Source organism: Penicillium cosmopolitanum (assembly GCF_028827165.1).
Source record: "Penicillium cosmopolitanum strain IBT 29677 chromosome Unknown utg000012l:1.0-3308103.0:1.0-3310761.0, whole genome shotgun sequence".
Taxonomy (NCBI): domain Eukaryota; kingdom Fungi; phylum Ascomycota; class Eurotiomycetes; order Eurotiales; family Aspergillaceae; genus Penicillium; species Penicillium cosmopolitanum.
In genome coordinates this window covers 3100952-3118790 of record NW_026622682.1, presented here as the reverse complement: position 1 = coordinate 3118790, position 17839 = coordinate 3100952, and the positions used below count along the sequence as shown (strand labels likewise).

At 49.6% G+C, this 17839-nt stretch overlaps 8 protein-coding genes across 8 annotated transcripts; 3 read left to right on the top strand and 5 right to left on the bottom strand.

Annotated features, from left to right (window-relative positions):
• Window positions 1–391: 391 nt before the first annotated feature.
• On the bottom strand, window positions 392–2096 carry N7509_013929 (3-deoxy-7-phosphoheptulonate synthase class II; the record flags this gene model as incomplete). Its single annotated transcript, XM_056638566.1, has 6 exons — window positions 392–1433; window positions 1491–1542; window positions 1601–1693; window positions 1749–1812; window positions 1881–1990; window positions 2075–2096. The coding sequence occupies 6 exons, from the start codon at window positions 2094–2096 to the stop codon at window positions 392–394; spliced, it is 1383 nt and encodes a 460-aa protein (XP_056482073.1).
• Window positions 2097–2541: 445 nt separating this feature from the next.
• N7509_013928 (GNAT family N-acetyltransferase) lies at window positions 2542–3027 on the bottom strand (the record flags this gene model as incomplete). Its single annotated transcript, XM_056638565.1, has 1 exon — window positions 2542–3027. One exon carries the CDS (start codon window positions 3025–3027, stop codon window positions 2542–2544), a length of 486 nt encoding a protein of 161 aa, XP_056482072.1.
• Window positions 3028–3319: 292 nt separating this feature from the next.
• Window positions 3320–4246, bottom strand: N7509_013927 (aromatic alcohol reductase; the record flags this gene model as incomplete). Its single annotated transcript, XM_056638564.1, has 1 exon — window positions 3320–4246. The coding sequence occupies one exon, from the start codon at window positions 4244–4246 to the stop codon at window positions 3320–3322; it is 927 nt and encodes a 308-aa protein (XP_056482071.1).
• A 2747-nt stretch (window positions 4247–6993) lies between these two features.
• N7509_013926 (mannitol dehydrogenase family protein) lies at window positions 6994–8501 on the top strand (the record flags this gene model as incomplete). Its single annotated transcript, XM_056638563.1, has 2 exons — window positions 6994–7957; window positions 7990–8501. 2 exons carry the CDS (start codon window positions 6994–6996, stop codon window positions 8499–8501), a joined length of 1476 nt encoding a protein of 491 aa, XP_056482070.1.
• Window positions 8502–8894: 393 nt separating this feature from the next.
• Window positions 8895–9749, bottom strand: N7509_013925 (uncharacterized protein; the record flags this gene model as incomplete). Its single annotated transcript, XM_056638562.1, has 1 exon — window positions 8895–9749. The coding sequence occupies one exon, from the start codon at window positions 9747–9749 to the stop codon at window positions 8895–8897; it is 855 nt and encodes a 284-aa protein (XP_056482069.1).
• A 998-nt stretch (window positions 9750–10747) lies between these two features.
• Window positions 10748–13469, top strand: N7509_013924 (beta-glucosidase; the record flags this gene model as incomplete). Its single annotated transcript, XM_056638561.1, has 3 exons — window positions 10748–10817; window positions 10960–11566; window positions 11624–13469. 3 exons carry the CDS (start codon window positions 10748–10750, stop codon window positions 13467–13469), a joined length of 2523 nt encoding a protein of 840 aa, XP_056482068.1.
• A 553-nt stretch (window positions 13470–14022) lies between these two features.
• On the top strand, window positions 14023–14921 carry N7509_013923 (uncharacterized protein; the record flags this gene model as incomplete). Its single annotated transcript, XM_056638560.1, has 2 exons — window positions 14023–14644; window positions 14710–14921. 2 exons carry the CDS (start codon window positions 14023–14025, stop codon window positions 14919–14921), a joined length of 834 nt encoding a protein of 277 aa, XP_056482067.1.
• Window positions 14922–15194: 273 nt separating this feature from the next.
• On the bottom strand, window positions 15195–17524 carry N7509_013922 (uncharacterized protein; the record flags this gene model as incomplete). The annotated part of the gene is made up of 4 exons (XM_056638559.1): window positions 15195–16418; window positions 16477–16959; window positions 17013–17043; window positions 17115–17524. The coding sequence occupies 4 exons, from the start codon at window positions 17522–17524 to the stop codon at window positions 15195–15197; spliced, it is 2148 nt and encodes a 715-aa protein (XP_056482066.1).
• Window positions 17525–17839: the final 315 nt, after the last annotated feature.

Below are 17839 nucleotides of genomic sequence, written 5' to 3'. Positions count from 1 at the left end.
GATTTATCAGGCCAGAGCGAAATCGAAGTATACAACAGGGAATTACAAGTCAGTAAACACATAGAAAGTGTGATAGATTGAATATATTTGGCATCCCGGTGAGGGTTGTCAGGTTACTTTCAGTTTATTGCGTGGTAAAATGGAATTGACTGAAGATTTTCCGGCTTCTACCGAGCTCTACCCTAATTGGAGATGCCTTGCCAATGCTCTTTCAATCTGTACAGTTCAGTTTATCTGCGTTTCGAGTATCTATTGAAACACGTTGAGATCAGGAATACGACTTGAGGCACTTCAATGTAATTTTATGAATTATCTAAGATACTAGTATCCTGACGCTTGAAAAACCGAAATTTTGGGTAGCCCTTGGGTATTCATCGAGAGTTTCTGACGGTTAATCGTCTGACTCCTGGCGGTAGAAACCTGCAACAAGGAAGGCCAATTCAAGAGCTTGCTTCTCATTGAGACGAGGGTCACAGAATGTTGTATACCGTTCCCCGAGCCCATCCTCAGTAAGCCCAGCCGCACCGCCCACGCACTCGGTTACTGCTTCGCCGGTCAGCTCGAGATGCATACCACCCAAGAATGACCCGGCCGCCCGATGAATCTCCAAAGCCTGTCGCAGTTCCTCTAATATATCCGTAAAGTGACGAGTCTTGACGCCGGAGGGAGTCGCTTGTGTATTGCCATGCATCGGGTCGCATTGCCAGACAGGAATATGGCCAGACGCCTGGACAGCGGCAATGTGGCCTGGAAGGAAATTGGCAATTTTCTTCGCGCCGTATCGTGATATGAGAGTCACTTTACCGATTTCCTTGGCTGGGTTTACCACATCGAGCAAGCGGACTAGCTCATCGCCCTGCATACTAGGTCCAACCTTGATGCCGATTGGGTTGGCAATTCCACGGAAGAACTCCACATGGGCACCATCGAGCTGTCGCGTGCGGTCACCAATCCAGATGAAGTGGCCAGAGGTGGCGTAGAAACCACTTCCCATCTCCCCCGTTGTTTCCGTGCTGGCATGAGCTGGGTGCCGGAGCAATCGTGTCAGACTCTGTTCGTATTCCAAGGACAGTCCCTCGTGGCTGGTATAGATATCAGCGGTCTCTACACCTCGATCTTTATCAATGCCGACAGTCTTCATGAATTTTAGCGCATCTTTGACTGCTTTGACAATTTGGGCGTATTGCTCCCTGATTGCGGGAGTGATAACATGGCCGAGACCCCAGTCGAGAGGAGAGTGAAGGTCTGCAAGACCCGAAGAAAGAGATGCACGCAGGTAATTCAAGGTCGCCGCAGAGTGAAAGTATGCTGATACCAGACGCGATGGGTCTGGACGCCTGGATTCCACGTCGGCAGCAAACCCATTGATATTGTCGCCACGGAATGAGGGCATCTCTACCCCGCTGATGACTTCTGTGGGGCTGGATCGCGGTCTAGGTACAATGATCAGCAAAGGTAACCGCGATTGGGAACAGCTAGATAAAGCTTACTTGGCAAATTGGCCTGCAATGCGGGCAATTCGAATGACGGGTTTGTTGGCTCCTGAGTAGAATGTGAGTATATTGATTTGATTTGAGGAAGATGGGACTCATTCTCGTACCCCAGATGAGAATCAAACTCATTTGCAGCAAAAGCTTGACTTTGGCCTCGATCATATCTTGATTGCAGTAGTCAAATAGTTCGGCACAATCGCCTAAGAACCTAATTAGATGAAACTTCATTGATAGAAAGTAGTTGGGACGAGATACCTCCTTGGAGAACGAACGCCTTCCCCAGGGCTACATTTCTCAGGCTGCTCTTGAGGTTGTTGATCTAAGTTCGGATTAGCCATCAGATCTCATCCGATCTCATCATCAATAAACTAATCGGTGGGGAAATACCTCTTGGGTGGTAACAAGCGGTGGGAGCTTATGGAGCTTTTCCAGTGCATCTTTGACACCTTGTACATCCTCGTAGACCACATCCTGCTTGATGGGTTTTGTGGTCCAGGCTGCAGAAAAGGGTATCAGGAATTGAGTCAATCAAATTGATAGCATCGAAAGAGGCCACATGAAGGATCGGGAAAAGCACGTACAATTAGGACTCCAGTTCGCCATGGTGTGACTTTGTGACGATGACAATCACGCTGACGCTGATAGTGGGGAGTGTGGGGTGGGGCTAGAAACGAAACGGATGAAAAAGCCAGACAGTGAAGTGAAATGGCAGTTGCTGGTAGCTCTAAGCTGATTACCTCTGTATCTCTGATACTGTCAAGACACTCGAATGCTAATCACACAAAGAATCAAATCAACCGAATCGCCAAGGTGCAGAAAACTCAAAGACAAAAAGAAACAAACGCAAACGCGCTTATTCACGGGACTTCGATGAGTCATGTTGACACCTCATTATGCAGGCGTGAGGGAAATGAGACCTCTGAGGCATCGATACATCATTTAATTCATTGTAAAGGAGACTGAACTAGGTTGAGATTACAATTCCCTCGTAAAATCACATGCCAGAAATATTGTTCCCTCCAAAGGTGTATCATAGTAGGGGGTTGTCTCAACAAATCCATACTTCCGATACAACCGTCGCGCCGCAAGCATATCCGGCAAAGTGTCTCAGGCGAATTCCTCGATACCCCAGGGATTTCGCTTGGTCGATAATGGCCTCCACTAGCCTATCACCAAGTTGAAGACCGCGCGCCTCAGGGATAACATAGAGGCGCTTCATTTCACACCAACCGTCCGAGCTACGACGGAGTGCGACGCAACCGATGGTCCCGGGCGGAGTCGCGTTAGAATCAGGCAAGCCTAATCTGATGAAATTGGAAGGGGCGTCGTCATGAGAATTCAATGGATCTGAATTACGTGCGATCAGAAGGGCGCCTCCTTCAGTGGTGGCGTATTTGCCGGGTATCGAGTCGAGCTCCTCTTCAAAGGATTGGAATGTCAGATCGATTCCTAGCGATGTCGCGTAGCCCAAGAACAACGCACGAATGACTTGGACATCCCCGGGAAACTGTGCATGGTTGATGTGAACGGCCATGGGACGAGGAAAAGGATCGTGGGCATAAAACAATCGGTGCGCCCGATCAAAACTTCCAGGGTTCAAGCTCTGGTAAGAGAATAATAAAAAGGGCAGACTTAAGTTGCTCCACATCGGCGTTGCTGTCGAATGCCGACATGTGGATCTACTACCTGTAGTTTAACTATGCTACAGGCTTATAGTCAGCTTCTCTTCTGTCTTCTAGAGCCATCACATTTCCTTTTAACATTTTTTCTTCAGTTTACAGTATGTAGAAACACATAATGTCAAGATGGTTGGCGAAATTATGCTATCAAAACCTCACCCCCGCCCAGTTTTTCCTAGCCCACTCCTCCGCTGTCTCAGCTTGTATTCCCCGTTGCTGGTTCCATGTAGAAGCCAACTCCCACGCCACGCCGTGGCCCTGCCCGAAGACCGCCTGATATTTGAGAAGTCCATTTTGAGGGTCAGACGCTAAGGCATCCTGCATTTTCTCCATGGTCAACACATTCCTGGTGATGGGATTTCTAGTAAGTCTTTCGACTAGCTGGGCCAGCTCTCCATAACTGATAGTATCCCCTCCGATGAAGATAGGGCGATTATTGAATAAATCCTCATCTCCCAACACAATTTCTGCGGTGATCAGTCCAATATCCTGCGCGGTGGTGATAGTGACTTGATTTTCTAAGCTTCCTAGTGCATTGACACGGGCGTTTTCTAGATCGACTACCCCAAAGGAGGGCTCAAAAAGAAAACTCGTGAACATGCCCGTGGAAACAATTGCCCAGTGGGTCTTGGCCTGCGACCGCAAAAGATCACGCACATCAAGTTGCTCGTCGAAGAGATCTTGAGGAGATCCTCGTCCAATAGCATCGTAATCCACACCAAACTGCCAGGGGATAAATCGTGGTATTTCAGCAACGAGGGCAGCACGGGTGATTTTGAGTTGGACGCCGGTGCCTGAGACAAAGCCCGTGCATCCGATCACGGTGTCATAGTTTGCAAATATTGAAGCTAGTGTTCGCTCAGAATCTTCAACAATATCCCCAGAGACGAGATCAATGCCTAGCTGCTGAAGTGCTGTCTTTTGCTTTTGTTTGGACGGACTGGAAGAGTCGATGCTGCCAGGGCGCATCAAAACTGCGATTGTGGCGGGGCGGCGAGGGTGCGCAACCAAAGCACGCAGCACTTGGAAGCCCAACTCCCCAGCACCGATGACTAGGATCTTTTGGGAGGTCATCATGCCAATTCAAATTATTCAATATTGTAAAAACTTGCAGAAAGGGGGGCTTATCAAAGGTATAGACCTAATATATCCTTCTCGTCTAGGACAGTAGATACTTATTCGGTCTGCTAACTCCGTGCTTTGTAATACTAAATGCCGCGTCTAGCTAACTAATCACGATCATCTGTGGATCGTCTCAGGCATCCAGGCGCTACTGCCGTTAAATCCGGCCATGAATTCCTGAGCGCTGCTAGTTGGACTACTCTTTTTGCTAAATAGGCCATGGCCTTTCTGAATTGAGATTAGTATGTATTTCAACCTATAAAAATTTGGATATACAGTGGCACAACGAAAGTTTAAACCCCTCTATTGCCTAGTATCATTAACTAACCTTGAATATTAGACTAGTAGTAGCTACCTAAGACATGACAAATAGGCCAATCTCTCCCATGTTAGGTAGCTACTGGTCTGCCATTTAGATGCGGATACCAAGACAGTCAACACGAGGCTGCAAACCTTGACTATGCTACCGTATGAAAGAGGTGTCTCTAAATTTGGATTGGAAACACATTCTAATCTAGATTAAGAAGAACTAAGGTCCAAGTAGCAAAAGTGGGGTCCAATTAGTAAGAAAGGTGGTCCAAATAGCAGCACTCGAATTACTGGCGCAATTGTTAACTTAGTGTTGTTATTCCTGTCGAATCCTAGCGTAGTAAAGACAAATTGAATGACTATTATGGCAGTCTCTTTTGCGAAGTAGAATTTGAAAATTCCTGGTAGCAAGACTGCGGGATCTGAATAGATACCATCCCGCCCGTCACTAAGTCTACAATACACCTCAAACAAAAGAATATAGTCAGGACCACTGTATCTTCAAGTTACTTTCAACTTGAATCTTACTAACTTCGATCTTTAGGCCTTGCTAAGTTTGATCGCTAGGTTTTGCTGATCTCTAGGTTTTGCTTTGGCACGCGTTGCTTTAGCAGCATGCGTTGCTTTGCGAATGTAAATACTAGTTAGTAGTAGTAGTAGTAGAATACAATGGCCCCGAATGAATACAATTATCTAGGCATACTGATAATATTCTCTTCAATATAGTATTAGAAACGAGGTTATCATATGACTACCCTGTTTCAAAATGCTATATTGTAGACAATATTGTCAGCATGACTATATTTTTGCTATAATTTTGCTGTATTGCAAACGGCCCGGCGGGCGGGATGGTACTACTAGTCCATTGGACATAGTTTCCCTTTAGTTGATGGAGATTCCATGCTCGGACCCTCGAGGTCAGCCATTGAAATCAATCACGGCGGAGCCTTGGCGCCCGTTTTTCTATCTGCTCACCAACCATTCTGATAGTAGAGATACCTAAACCCCTAAGTCATAACCTTCCTGTCTGACAGCATCGGGGTTTCTTTCCCAAACTTGGCAATTTTGCGTCAGAGCCGTCCAGTCTGTCAAGCTAGGAATCTCATCCGGCAGCTCTATGAATTGAAGATCGAAGCCCATTGCAGTATGCCACCCGATGTGACAATGAAGCAAGCAGACATCCATGCAAGGAGGATATGGCCTTTTGCCACATCTAGCATGGCTGTATCGCGACGTATAGGATTTTGGGTTTTGACCGTTCCATCCCACTGATCAGTACTTTGTGATAGTATATAGAAGTCATGGCCATGCAGGTGCATAGGGTGTACGGCTGCTGGTATAGGTTTTCCCTCTGAAGCAGACTTAGGCTGGCTGTTCGTAATCAACAGATAGAACCAGATCCCCTTTTAGGCAACACCGCTGCGTTGTATGCTTTGCACAAATTTGGGAGATTATTATGTAGGACATCTAGCAGTGTCGGATGCTCCAAGTGCACATGCATAGAATATTTGTTGAGTGTCCATTCCATATATGAGTCGGGTTCTTGAGCTGTAACGTTGGCGTCGAATACCCGGGAGCCAATACATAGGAGTTATGTTCGAAGCTTCCATTTATGTGCAAAGTTGGCCCTGTTAGCCAATATAAACATTCATGGTGTCTGAATTAGTTTTCTTGTTCAATTTTGCAAAAAGAAAAAGAGGAGGAGAACAAGTACAGTTCATGGGAAGTTCAAGTTATGAACAAGCAAACAAGCAATGGACTGGACTGTAGAGTGATGCATTCCTTGGCATTCCGATGAGTAATCAGCATCAGGTGACCTGGTTCTGCCGGGCGGTGGGAAATGGTGCCTTGGCGTGTTTCTGCCTGAGGCCACTATCGGGGGTACTGTCAACCCATTTTGATTTCAATTCCATGTGGAAACCCAGGAAACCCAGAACAAAGTGAAACTCTCGGGACTCCTGCCTCAATCAAATCGACAATGGATCCTGCAGAGATTTCCGGCTCGGCCCTGACCTGCCTTTGCATTGCGGAACCTGGTATTTGGGTTGAGGAGGCAAAGAGGACTGACGCAAGCAGGGAAAGCTAGGCCCGAGCACCAGCAGCGCAGGCGAGACCAAGGGGGAGCTCGGGCTGGAATTGCCCCAATTTGCCCCTGTGCTAAGAATATTCCACAATATTTTGGATCCACTTGCCCCAGGGTGAGAGTGCCCCGGCTCCACTCAAGTCCGGATTGGCTTGCATCTGCACTGCGTGATGTAATCCAGCTTCGCCCTGCATTTTTTCCGATCTTCCATTAAACTGGCGGTGACCCAGCGCTGGTGTTGCTTTTCAACTTCTCATCTCACACTCTCTTTCCTCTTTCTTCCCTCATTCCATCCATTCAATTGACCATGGCACCCCTTAAGCTCAACTCAAAGAACCTCTCACAGATCGCCACCGCTGGCGAATCCCAAGTCAAGGTCCCGACCTATGCACGCGGTGGCGCCGTCAAGGAGGGGATCGTCCACATTGGTGTTGGCGGCTTCCACCGAGCTCACTTGGCCGTCTATATCGATAAGCTGATGCAAAACCATGGTGTGAATGATTATGCTATCTGTGGTGTCGGCTTGCAGCCCTTCGACGTCGCAATGCGCGATGTTCTGCGAGCACAGGACGGCCTTTACACCGTCATCGAGCGCTCAGCTAAGGGGAGCTTCGCCAACGTTGTCGGCAGCATCAATTCTTTCCTCTTTGCTCCGGATGATCGTGAAGCTGTTATTGCCAAGATGGCGCACCCTGATACCCACATCGTCTCCCTCACCATCACCGAGAGCGGCTACTACTATAACGAGAATACCCACCAGCTGCAAAGTGAACATCCCGATATCCAATTCGACCTCGACCCAGCCAACGAGAAGACCCCGCATACCACCTTTGGTTTCCTCTATGCTGCCCTCGCCCGCCGCCACCAACAGGGTCTCAAGCCCTTCACTGTTATGTCCTGTGATAATATGCAGAAGAATGGTTCCATCACCCGCCACATGCTCGAGTCTTTCGCCCGCCTGCGAAACCCGGAGCTTGCAAAGTGGATCTCCGAGCAAGGCCACTTCCCTAACGCCATGGTTGACCGCATCACACCTCAGACCGCGCCCGCAGACAAGACCGCTCTTGCAGATAACTTTGGCATTGAGGACTCATGGCCTGTCGTTACCGAACCATTCATGCAGTGGGTGATCGAGGACCGGTTCTCCGATGGCCGTCCACCTTTCGAGAAGGTTGGTGTTCAGGTTGTTAACAACGTTCACGACGTTGAACAGTTCGAAAAGCACAAGCTGCGTCTACTGAATGGCAGCCACTCTGCCATCGGATATCCAGGTCAGTTGGCGGGCTTTAAGTACGTCCACGAGGTTATGGAGCACCCGGTATCCGCAAGTTTGTATGGCAGATGATGCAAGAGGAGTCGAAGCCTAACCTGCCCGATATCCCGGGTGTCAACATCGACGAGTATTGCCAGACTTTGATGGAGCGGTTCTCTAACCCTACCATCATGGACCAGCTCCCCCGCGTCTGCCTGAACGCCTCCGGCAAGATTCCACAGTTCATCATGCCCTCCATTGCCGAGGCAATCTGGGTCACTGGCCCCTTCCGCCGTCTGTGCTTCGTCGCGGCCGCCTGGTTCCATTACATCAAGGGAGTTGACGACAACGGAAATAGCTTCAAGGTTGAAGATCCCATGGTCGAGGAGCTCCAGGCCAAGGCCCATGCCGGAGGCACAAACCCCGCTGAGCTCCTCAGTATCAAGAACCTGTTCGGTGATGATCTTCGCAGCGACAAGCGCTTCATGCAGCAGATCACCATTGCGCTAGAGGAGATCTCCCGGGACGGCATTCTGAAGACTCTGCCCAAGTACATTGACTGATTGACGCGACCAGAGCTATTATCTGGAAAATAAAAGTATATCTATGATTGCAAGCGACTTTTTACGATTTTTCTATTATGGGTCATGAGGTTGTGAGATTACGAGAAAGACTCGGACACACGGCATTGGATATAGATAGATGAAATGATAGAGAACCCCTAATTCTTATTTCATCGCACATTCTGTTCCCAAATCACTCTGTATTCGGACATTCCACCGTATCATATTCGATTCATACTGTGATCTGCTAGTACTTCCTGTTTGACGAGGTATCACCGCGTCTGGATTCTTTCCCTCGACATGCCCAACCTTGGAATTCATGGTTCGCTGGCATGGGCAAAAGAAATTCCATCGCTGAACGTTCTCAAAACCCTGGCCCACAGATGTATCTGGTCACCGAACGACCTCGACGTCAAAGCGTAAGTTTGCAAAACCCCCAACCCGTGCTGGCCATGTAACGATACGCTGGATTCGTCGAGTGCCTCTACCAAACGCCCCCAAGAGGAAATAAGCGACCATCTTCCCAATTCTGGTACCTAACAACGCGTCATATTCCGATGTGCCGATTTCCCAGGGCTGTGCGATGTCATTGGGCCATGTCAAACCAGTGTTGGCTTCATTGTAGAGTTGGCGCTTGATGAATTGGAGGGTCTCCGTATTCTTGACATTAGTCACAAAGGCATACCTTAGCCCATCTAGATCAAAGTTACTTTGGTAGAGCGCTTGGGTGATCTGCGAGATATGCGGCGCGCCATAGTCTTCGTTTCTCTCTATTTGATCAAGGGTTATCATGTCGGGGCCGGTATGTCCAATCCAGGTAAAGTCATGGTGCATGATATGGAAGGACCGAAAATTATTCTCTTTAATGGGTGAGCGAGGCATTTCTGGAGGTCCAAGTTCCATCCAATGCAGCGTAAGTACACTTTCGAGACTGCAAGGGTGAGGCGTGCACGGCAGCTTGTAGTCAGTTCGTAGGTCCTCGATGGTCAATGTGGATCTTTGGATGTAGCAGTTTGGCTCGTTGGGGTCTTCTAGCCATTGTTTTCGCTTCTCTCCCTCTGATTGGATCCTACCATATTTGAGGGGCCTGGGCGTTGCTGTGAGCTGGGGTTCGGAGTGTTGGTTCAAGTCAGTTGGTGCGCCGTCCGTTCCATGCCAGCGTTGTCGTCGGTTGTTTTCCTCCTTGGTCATTGAATCGGGAGGATCTGAGTCTCCTTGTAGGCATGACTTCTCTGGATATCGTGACATCTTCGAACACTCACGGGAGGGATGTATTGGTGGGTGACTGGGAAGAGAGATGGGTGGGGTTGAAAAACGCGAGGCAACACCCGTGGACTATCCGAGGGTATAGATGGATAAAAGTGAAGCTCCGAGACCGAGTCCACGTTGGAGGAAGAGGTAGCATGTAGTTGAAAGAAAGGGAGTTGATTCCATATACTACAGACATCAACTACACATCAACTACCCTGGGACCTGACTTGCTTGTGTTCACTGTCTAACATGGTGGGATAGAAACCAACTTGAACTGAAGGATTGAACCTCTTGATTTGGCCTTCATATTACTCCCTAGGTAGATCACCTCAATATGGCTGGAGGGATAAATGGAACCTTCAAGTTGATGACAGGACTTCAGAATCCCGGGACTCCTAGTATATTTCCAAAGTCGTCAGCTTCAAGTTAACCTGAACCTGAACATGAAATGTCCGCAACTCCGAGAGCATGCTACTACTAGTACTAATGTACATACTAGTAGCATAGTCTTAAACTATACACTGGACAACATCCGAAGTTTAACCGGTGTACCCCAACCCATGGACTTGGGTCACACCTTCCTCGGGCAGGCGGACCGAACTGCCGTGTCCGGCTAAACCTCGGGCGCTTCTCCGTGCCTCATCGAGCGCAACTCCACCAACAGCGGATCGTGTCTTTCGACATGTCATTATCTTATACGGCAGTGTTGAACGCTGCTAATGTACTCGTACGCTGTACGAAGCGGGGAGTAGCGGTTCAGGCGACTACTTAAATATCAACCCCGCTCTGTTGTCTCGGTCATTCAGCTGCATCTCACCCCAACGCAACTCTTTTATCTCGCGCAGCGAGTGTATCGGACCTCTAGCACAATTGAATCCTAGCCAGAGTCGACGAGAAGCTTCCAAGTTGAAGAATATAATCCACCCGAGGCGGTCTTTCATCGTGTCAAAAACTTGAAGAAACGATTACGCACTGGCAGTCAACCCCCACCCACCATGGCCCGCATTGACGTCGAACAAGCTATCGAGGAGCTCACCCTCGGCGAGAAAGTCGCTCTGACAGCTGGTTAGTTTCGAATTTCCTTGTTTTCTTGGTTCCATCTTGTGTCAAATCCAAGAATCATCATAGCTCATACCTATGGTGGTGAAGAACGTCATGGAGACGAGGTCCTGGCATTCCGTGCTGATCCGCGGCTAACTTTCTGCAGGTCGTGATTTCTGGCATACAGTTCCCATTCCACGATTGAATATTCCATCGCTGCGCATGTCAGATGGCCCCAATGGTGTTCGTGGCACTCGGTTCTTCAACGGCATCCCCGCCGCCTGCTTTCCGTGCGCGACCGCCCTGGGAGCGACCTGGGACGTCGAGCTGCTGTCGGAGGTCGGGAAATTAATGGGCGAAGAGGCTATCGCCAAGGGTACACATATCGTTCTCGGCCCTACAATCAACATCCAGCGATCTCCCCTCGGTGGACGTGGCTTTGAGTCCTTCTCCGAGGATGGTGTTCTGTCCGGCACCCTGGCGGGCCACATGTGCAAGGGCATGCAGGAGAAGGGTGTGGCAGCGACACTGAAGCACTTTGTCTGCAACGACCAAGAGCATGAGAGAATGGCCGTCAGTAGCATTGTCACCGAACGAGCTCTCCGCGAAATCTACCTGTTCCCCTTCCAGGTTGCCATGCGCATTTGCCGCTCCGCTTGTATTATGACTGCATACAATAAAGTCAACGGCACTCACGTGAGTGAGAACAAGACTCTTATCGATGACATTCTGCGTAAGGAGTGGGGGTGGGATGGACTTGTTATGAGTGATTGGTACTTCTAATTTTATTTCTCTTGTTGACGAGCAACGAATGCTAACTCCGATTTTAGGTTCGGCACATACAGCACATCCGACGCTATCAACGCCGGTCTTGACATTGAAATGCCCGGCAAGACACGATGGCGCGGAGAGGCTCTCGCTCACGCTGTCTCATCCAACAAGGTTGCCCAGTTCAAGCTGGATGAGCGTGTGCGCAATATCTTGAACTTGGTAAATTGGGTTGAGCCCCTTGGGATACCAGAAGGTGCTCAAGAAAAGGCATTGAATCGTCCCGAGGACCAGGCTCTCATGCGCCGTGCGGCAGCTGAGTCGGTTGTTCTCTTGAAGAACGAGAATGACGTCCTGCCACTGAAAAAAGATAGCTCCGTCCTAGTCATCGGGCCCAATGCTCGCATTGCCTCATATTGCGGTGGTGGCTCCGCCTCACTTGCCCCGTATTATCTTGTCACACCCTTTGAAGGAGTGTCTGCCAAGAGCACCGGCGAGGTGAAGTTCACCCACGGTGCCTACTCGCACAAGGAATTACCCTTGCTGGGTCCCCTTCTTAAGACCGCGGATGGTCAAGCGGGTTTCACCTTCAAGGTATACAACGAGCCGCAAAGTGCAGGATCGAACCGGGAAGTTGTCGATGAGCTACATCTCACTTCCTCGAGTGGGTTCCTGATGGACTATGTCAACCCGAAGATCAAGTCCATGACATACTTTGTCGACATGGAAGGATTGTTCACCCCGGAGGCCGATGGTCTGTACGATTTCGGTGTGACTGTCGTAGGAACTGGCCGACTACTCGTGGATGGAGAGGTTGTTGTAGACAACACCAAAAACCAGAAGCAAGGATCCGCCTTCTTTGGCACCGGCACTGTCGAAGTACGTGGGTCCAAGGAGCTCAAGGCTAACCAAACATACAAGGTTGTCTTCGAGTTTGGCAGCGCCCCAACCTCCGACCTCGATACCCGCGGAATCGTCGCATTTGGACCTGGTGGATTCCGCTTTGGTGCCACTCGCCGTATCAGCGAAGAAGAAATGATCTCCGCTGCTGTCGAAGAAGCTGCAAAGGCCGACCAGGTAGTCATTTTCGCGGGTCTCACTAGCGAATGGGAGACTGAGGGATACGACCGTGACCACATGGACCTGCCGCCCGGCAGCGATGAATTGATCAGCCGTGTATTGGCAGTCAAGCCTAATGCCGTCGTTGTTATTCAGTCCGGTACACCCGTGACCATGCCATGGGTAAATGAGGCTCGTGCTGTTGTACAGGCTTGGTTTGGCGGCAACGAGTGCGGAAATGGAATCGCGGATGTACTCTATGGCGACGTTAACCCGTCGGCCAAGTTACCTATTACATTCCCTCGTCGTCTTCAAGACAACCCTTCATACGTTAACTTCCGGTCTGAACGTGGCCGTGTTCTGTACGGTGAGGATGTATATGTGGGCTACCGATTCTTCGAGAAGAGTGCTGTTGAACCTGCGTTTCGCTTCGGCCACGGTCTATCTTACACGACTTTCTCACGATCCGATTTGCGAGTGGATACAGTCCCTGAGCGATCTCAATACGAGGAGTCCGGCGAGCCGATTACAGCAACTGTTACCGTCACCAACACAGGCTCTATTGCGGGAGCTGAAATTGTCCAGCTCTGGATTGTCCCGCCCAAGACAGATGTTAATCGCCCTGTCCGTGAACTCAAGGCATTCCAGAAGGTATTCCTGCAACACGGGGAGTCCAAGACAGTCCAGCTCGTGGTCGAGAAGAAGATCGCTTCCAGTTGGTGGGACGAGACCCGTGAGCAGTGGATCTCCGAAAAGGGGCGCTACGAGGTACTGGTGACTGGTACAGGCTCGGAGGAGCTTCGAGGAGAGTTTGATGTTGGAAAGACGCGGTTCTGGCTAGGACTTTGAGGCACTCCCAAAGAAGAATTGAAACGATAAGTAACGGTAATTTAGGTAGTGAGGGATATAAATAGCTTGTAAGTATCGGACTTTCAAAGTCATGAAATCTACGACCAAGACTAAAATCGAATCCTATTGAGTTTTGCAAATAAATTGGTTCCATTTTGTGGATAGGCGTCGTTTCATGCGCTTAATCTTCGGCATTATCCCTCTCATCGCATTCCATAGACCACTTGTCTTTCTTCCTTTTCGCCGTGACGGGCGTTTTCCTTGGCCACGTGCCTTCATCACGGCAATTTGGCTGTCGCTTATGTGCATAATGTAACCGAAGCCTGCATGCCCCGCAGTGTGAAAGAGGAGAAGGAGAATAACTCCTAGTATCTCTCGATCTTGATTGATCAACGCCAATCATGATGCGATGAGACCAGGAGGGGGGATTTTGCAACATCTCCTCGATAAGAGGGGTTCGCACCCAAGCACCAAGCAGCCTCTGCCATGTTTCCTTCGTCGTGCAAGCGTCCCATATTTTGACCAAATCCATTGCTGCAGTTAACAATCAGCGATGGGCCTGACAACAGAAGTTATGAAGAACACGGCCGGTGTTCTTGTTGTCGTAGGCAGTGGTGGAATAGGACTCGCCATTGCTCGCCGCATGGGAAGTGGGCACCACATTGTACTCGCGGACTTCTCAGAAAGGCAGCTTGAGACGTCGGCGCAGGCGCTGCGGGAAGAAGGGCAAATCGTGGACACAGTGCAAACAGACGTTAGTAACATGGAATCAGTCCAGAATCTTGTGCAGCATGTGGCAAAGATTGATTCCATCCGTGCGATCGCTCATACTGCGGGCCTGTCGCCAGTACAGGCCTCGGCAGACCAAATCTACCAGGTTGACCTGCTGGGAGCGGCACAAGTGATCGAAGGATTTTATCCCTATGTGACAGCCGGAACGGCAATGGTCGTTATTTCTAGTATTGCCGGACATGGAAAGCATAGTGAAGTTTCTCCGGAGTTCGAGAAACATCTGGCTATCGCTCCATCAAATGAGCTCCTTCTGCGCCCAGAATTCGATACTAGCACAGACAACTCAGATGAAGCTGCAAAGGAATACGTCAGCCGAATGATAGCTTATTCGGTCTCGAAGAGAGCCAACATCGTCCGTGTTCAAGCTGCAGCAAGCGCATGGGGTAGTAAAGGAGCGCGAATCAACTCGGTGAGCCCAGGAGCGATAGCGACCACAATAGGTCGGCAGAGATAGCAGGCCCAATTGGAGGACCTGCTATTAAAGAGGCCATTTCTAGAATCCCTGCGAAGAGAATTGGAAGCCCAATCGAGATTGCCAATGTAGTAGCTTTTCTGTCGTCTCCAGAGGCGAGCTTCATCACCGGCAACGATATCATAGTCGATGGCGGATGGGTCTCGTCAGACAAATGGGCAGAAGCTACATTGGCTGCTGTGAAGTAAGTCAGAGGAAAGCAGGAATTCTGGCATCTCTTTCCATAATCCCCTGGCTTCTCCTTTCACCATATCGATTGTCAATATAATTGTTCATGCTTGTCGGATTGATGTATGATTCACTAAGACCCCGGTAGATCCAGTCGCGAAATTTGACAGTGTAGTATGGTCTATCCGACTCGCGCCGAATCTACACTTTCAAGCGATTTCGCAGGGAACATGGAAGCTGCAAGGGCGCATGGAAATAAACATCCACCGTTCGGAGCCATTCAGTGGAGAGTGTCACCAAGCGGCGGGTCCGCCAAAGGTCCAATCCAGCCCTGCTAAGGGGATTGCACTCGCACCGCTGTCAAGCTCATATTGGGACTGCATACCAAATCCAGCACCTGGGTGGAAATACTGGCCTCCCAAGCCACATGGAATGCTGCCAAGGCCCATCGGGATAGCCATCGGGAATTCGTCCAGGTTCATTCCAGAAATATTATCCAGTTGCTCAGCTGTTGCAGTCTGAGCTGCTGCGGATTTTTGAATCTCTCTTTCTCTGATGATAGAAACAATATCGGGTATTGCTGTCTCTCTGTTCTTCGAATTCGATGAGGACTCCCGCTGCTTCCATGCCGGAAGAACGATTTTGGAGAAGATATCGAAGAAAGGGCCATCACGAGCCTCCGGAACATTCACGCGTACTTGGAAATTATTGCTCAAAACCTGCCAGGCCTTCTCTGCTTGATTGCAGAAGGGACGTTTGTGTAGATCCTGTAGAATATGGACATAGGCGGGGAACGGGAAGTAGAAACGAAGAATCCAACGATATCCCTTCGTTAAAGAGGAGCTCATGACCTTGCTGTCACATTCCAGCACAGTCAGGGCATGACGCATCATTATATCTCGCTGTGCATCTGTCGGAGCTTCTGGGGAATCAGAATATCTCCAGTAATGTTCAAGCAGATGGCTTTTTGCTAATTGGATTCGGGCCATGCATAGCGTCATCAAATGGAGGGGATTATCGGCATTACAAGACTTGAGGTATCTATCTTCAATCAGTTTTTCGACCGCGACCATACTCCAGTTTTCCGGAACGAGGCCCCGTTGAGCCCCCTTGACGATGGATTTCAATGGCGGATTGGTGAAGTCAAGATGGAATTCGGCGTGCCGAATGAAATCCCCCAGCACACATCGAACCACCACGAAAATAGCATCGCTTGTCTGGCTTTGAACTGACGGTATATCTTTCATCTCCGGGCGAAGATCGGCATCATTGACGTTGAGGGGGACTTTGCAGTCCCAAGTTGGATCCAAAGCGACCGTTTTAGACTCGCTCAGCTCGCCGATACGGCTATCGATGAGCTTCAGAGCCCACCAGAGCCTGCGGTGCATTTCAGCTTCAAAGGGTGGGCTGTCTACTACTGTGGAGTTATTGTGGATACCCATCCGATTTGCAATACGCATCGCAACTCCGAACATGGATGAGAGAGAGCGAGGATCGGTATTGGGTCCGATTGAAAGCTATCAAGCATTAGAACCAGTTGCTAAGTATCCGCGCGAGAGGAGCGGAACGACTTACGAGAAAGAGATAAAAGGCAGCCAGGCATTCACGGTCATTTGTACGCAGATACTCGGAGTTAAGCAACGCTTGCTGACAGGCAAATTGATATTTGGACAGCATTTCATCCCTGGAGGAATTGAAGCTGGCCTGGCACTCTTCGGTGGTAAGGCTCATCACTGAGATGGCATAGATACTGAACATTAGCGCTTCAAGATCTGGAGTCACATTAACGAGATCGCTAGTTGCCTCAATGATGCGCCCTTGCAGAGTAGGGGTGTGTGTGACCTTGAGTAGGGGGTCAACATTGTTCAAATAAACCTGCCAGAGTTGGAAAATCTGAACTGGATTGGGATGAAGGGTTGACAGTTCAACAGGCGTGTGTCGTAGACCGAAGAGTAAATGGTCATTGTTGACATAGACCTGGTCCATGGCTCGTCTGATTCCAGCCTGGTTCACTGCATCATGGATGGTCTCGCCGTTGTGATCCGATGATTGTAATTTCTTTGGCAATTAGCATGATGCGACAAATCAAAGAAAAAGTGGCGCAGGCATACCCATTGCTCCCTGAGAACATGCCATAAGTTTCTGGTGAGTGAAGAAAAATTAGTTGATTGTGTCTTTGGAGCAGCCTGTCAAGTTATCATTATCCTACATACTTCCCCTCGCTAGCCTCTTTCGGCGTGGTTGGGATTCCGCCATGCTCGTCCTCATTATCCGAATTATCGTCACTCTCAGCACTCTCAACAGGTGCAGAATCCAGGGATGTTGTTTCTGCTGCAGCTGCACTCTTCAAAGATTCAAACTCGACATGATTCTTGCGGAGTAGCGTTTCATACTTGCGAATCCGATCTAACAAGTCTCGCTCCGGGAATCGACGGCTTCGGCGCCTTGGTGTCACTGTCGCTGGGGTGCATTCCTTCCCGAACCGAAGACAATTTGCGCAGGGAAACTTTCGGTCACATTTGACCTTGCGCTGCTGACAGAGCACACATGCGAGTACTCGTACTCGTTGAGGCCGCGCTCGGGTGCTGGGCGATCCCGACGTGATGGACTGAGGCTGTGACATGTCGACGCCGAGAGCGGGACCACTGTGGCTCCCTGGCAATTGTCAATTGAACCCAGCCGTTAGGCACTATTGGGTCTTAACTTGTTATTATTGGAGGAAGAGGCAAAGAGAGAGGGAAAGGCAAAAGGCAAAGGCAACTTCGGGCGGTGCGAAACCCGAAGATCCGTGTCATGTGACTTCGGGGATTGGCAAACCCCGATCGGCCACGAGGAAGGCGCGACGGAGATGGTACACACTTGGGGAAGGTGCGTGAAATCGGGGGAAGGTGCGAACCTTTGCAGTTTGCGCTTTCCTATAAAAAGGGGAAGGGCCATG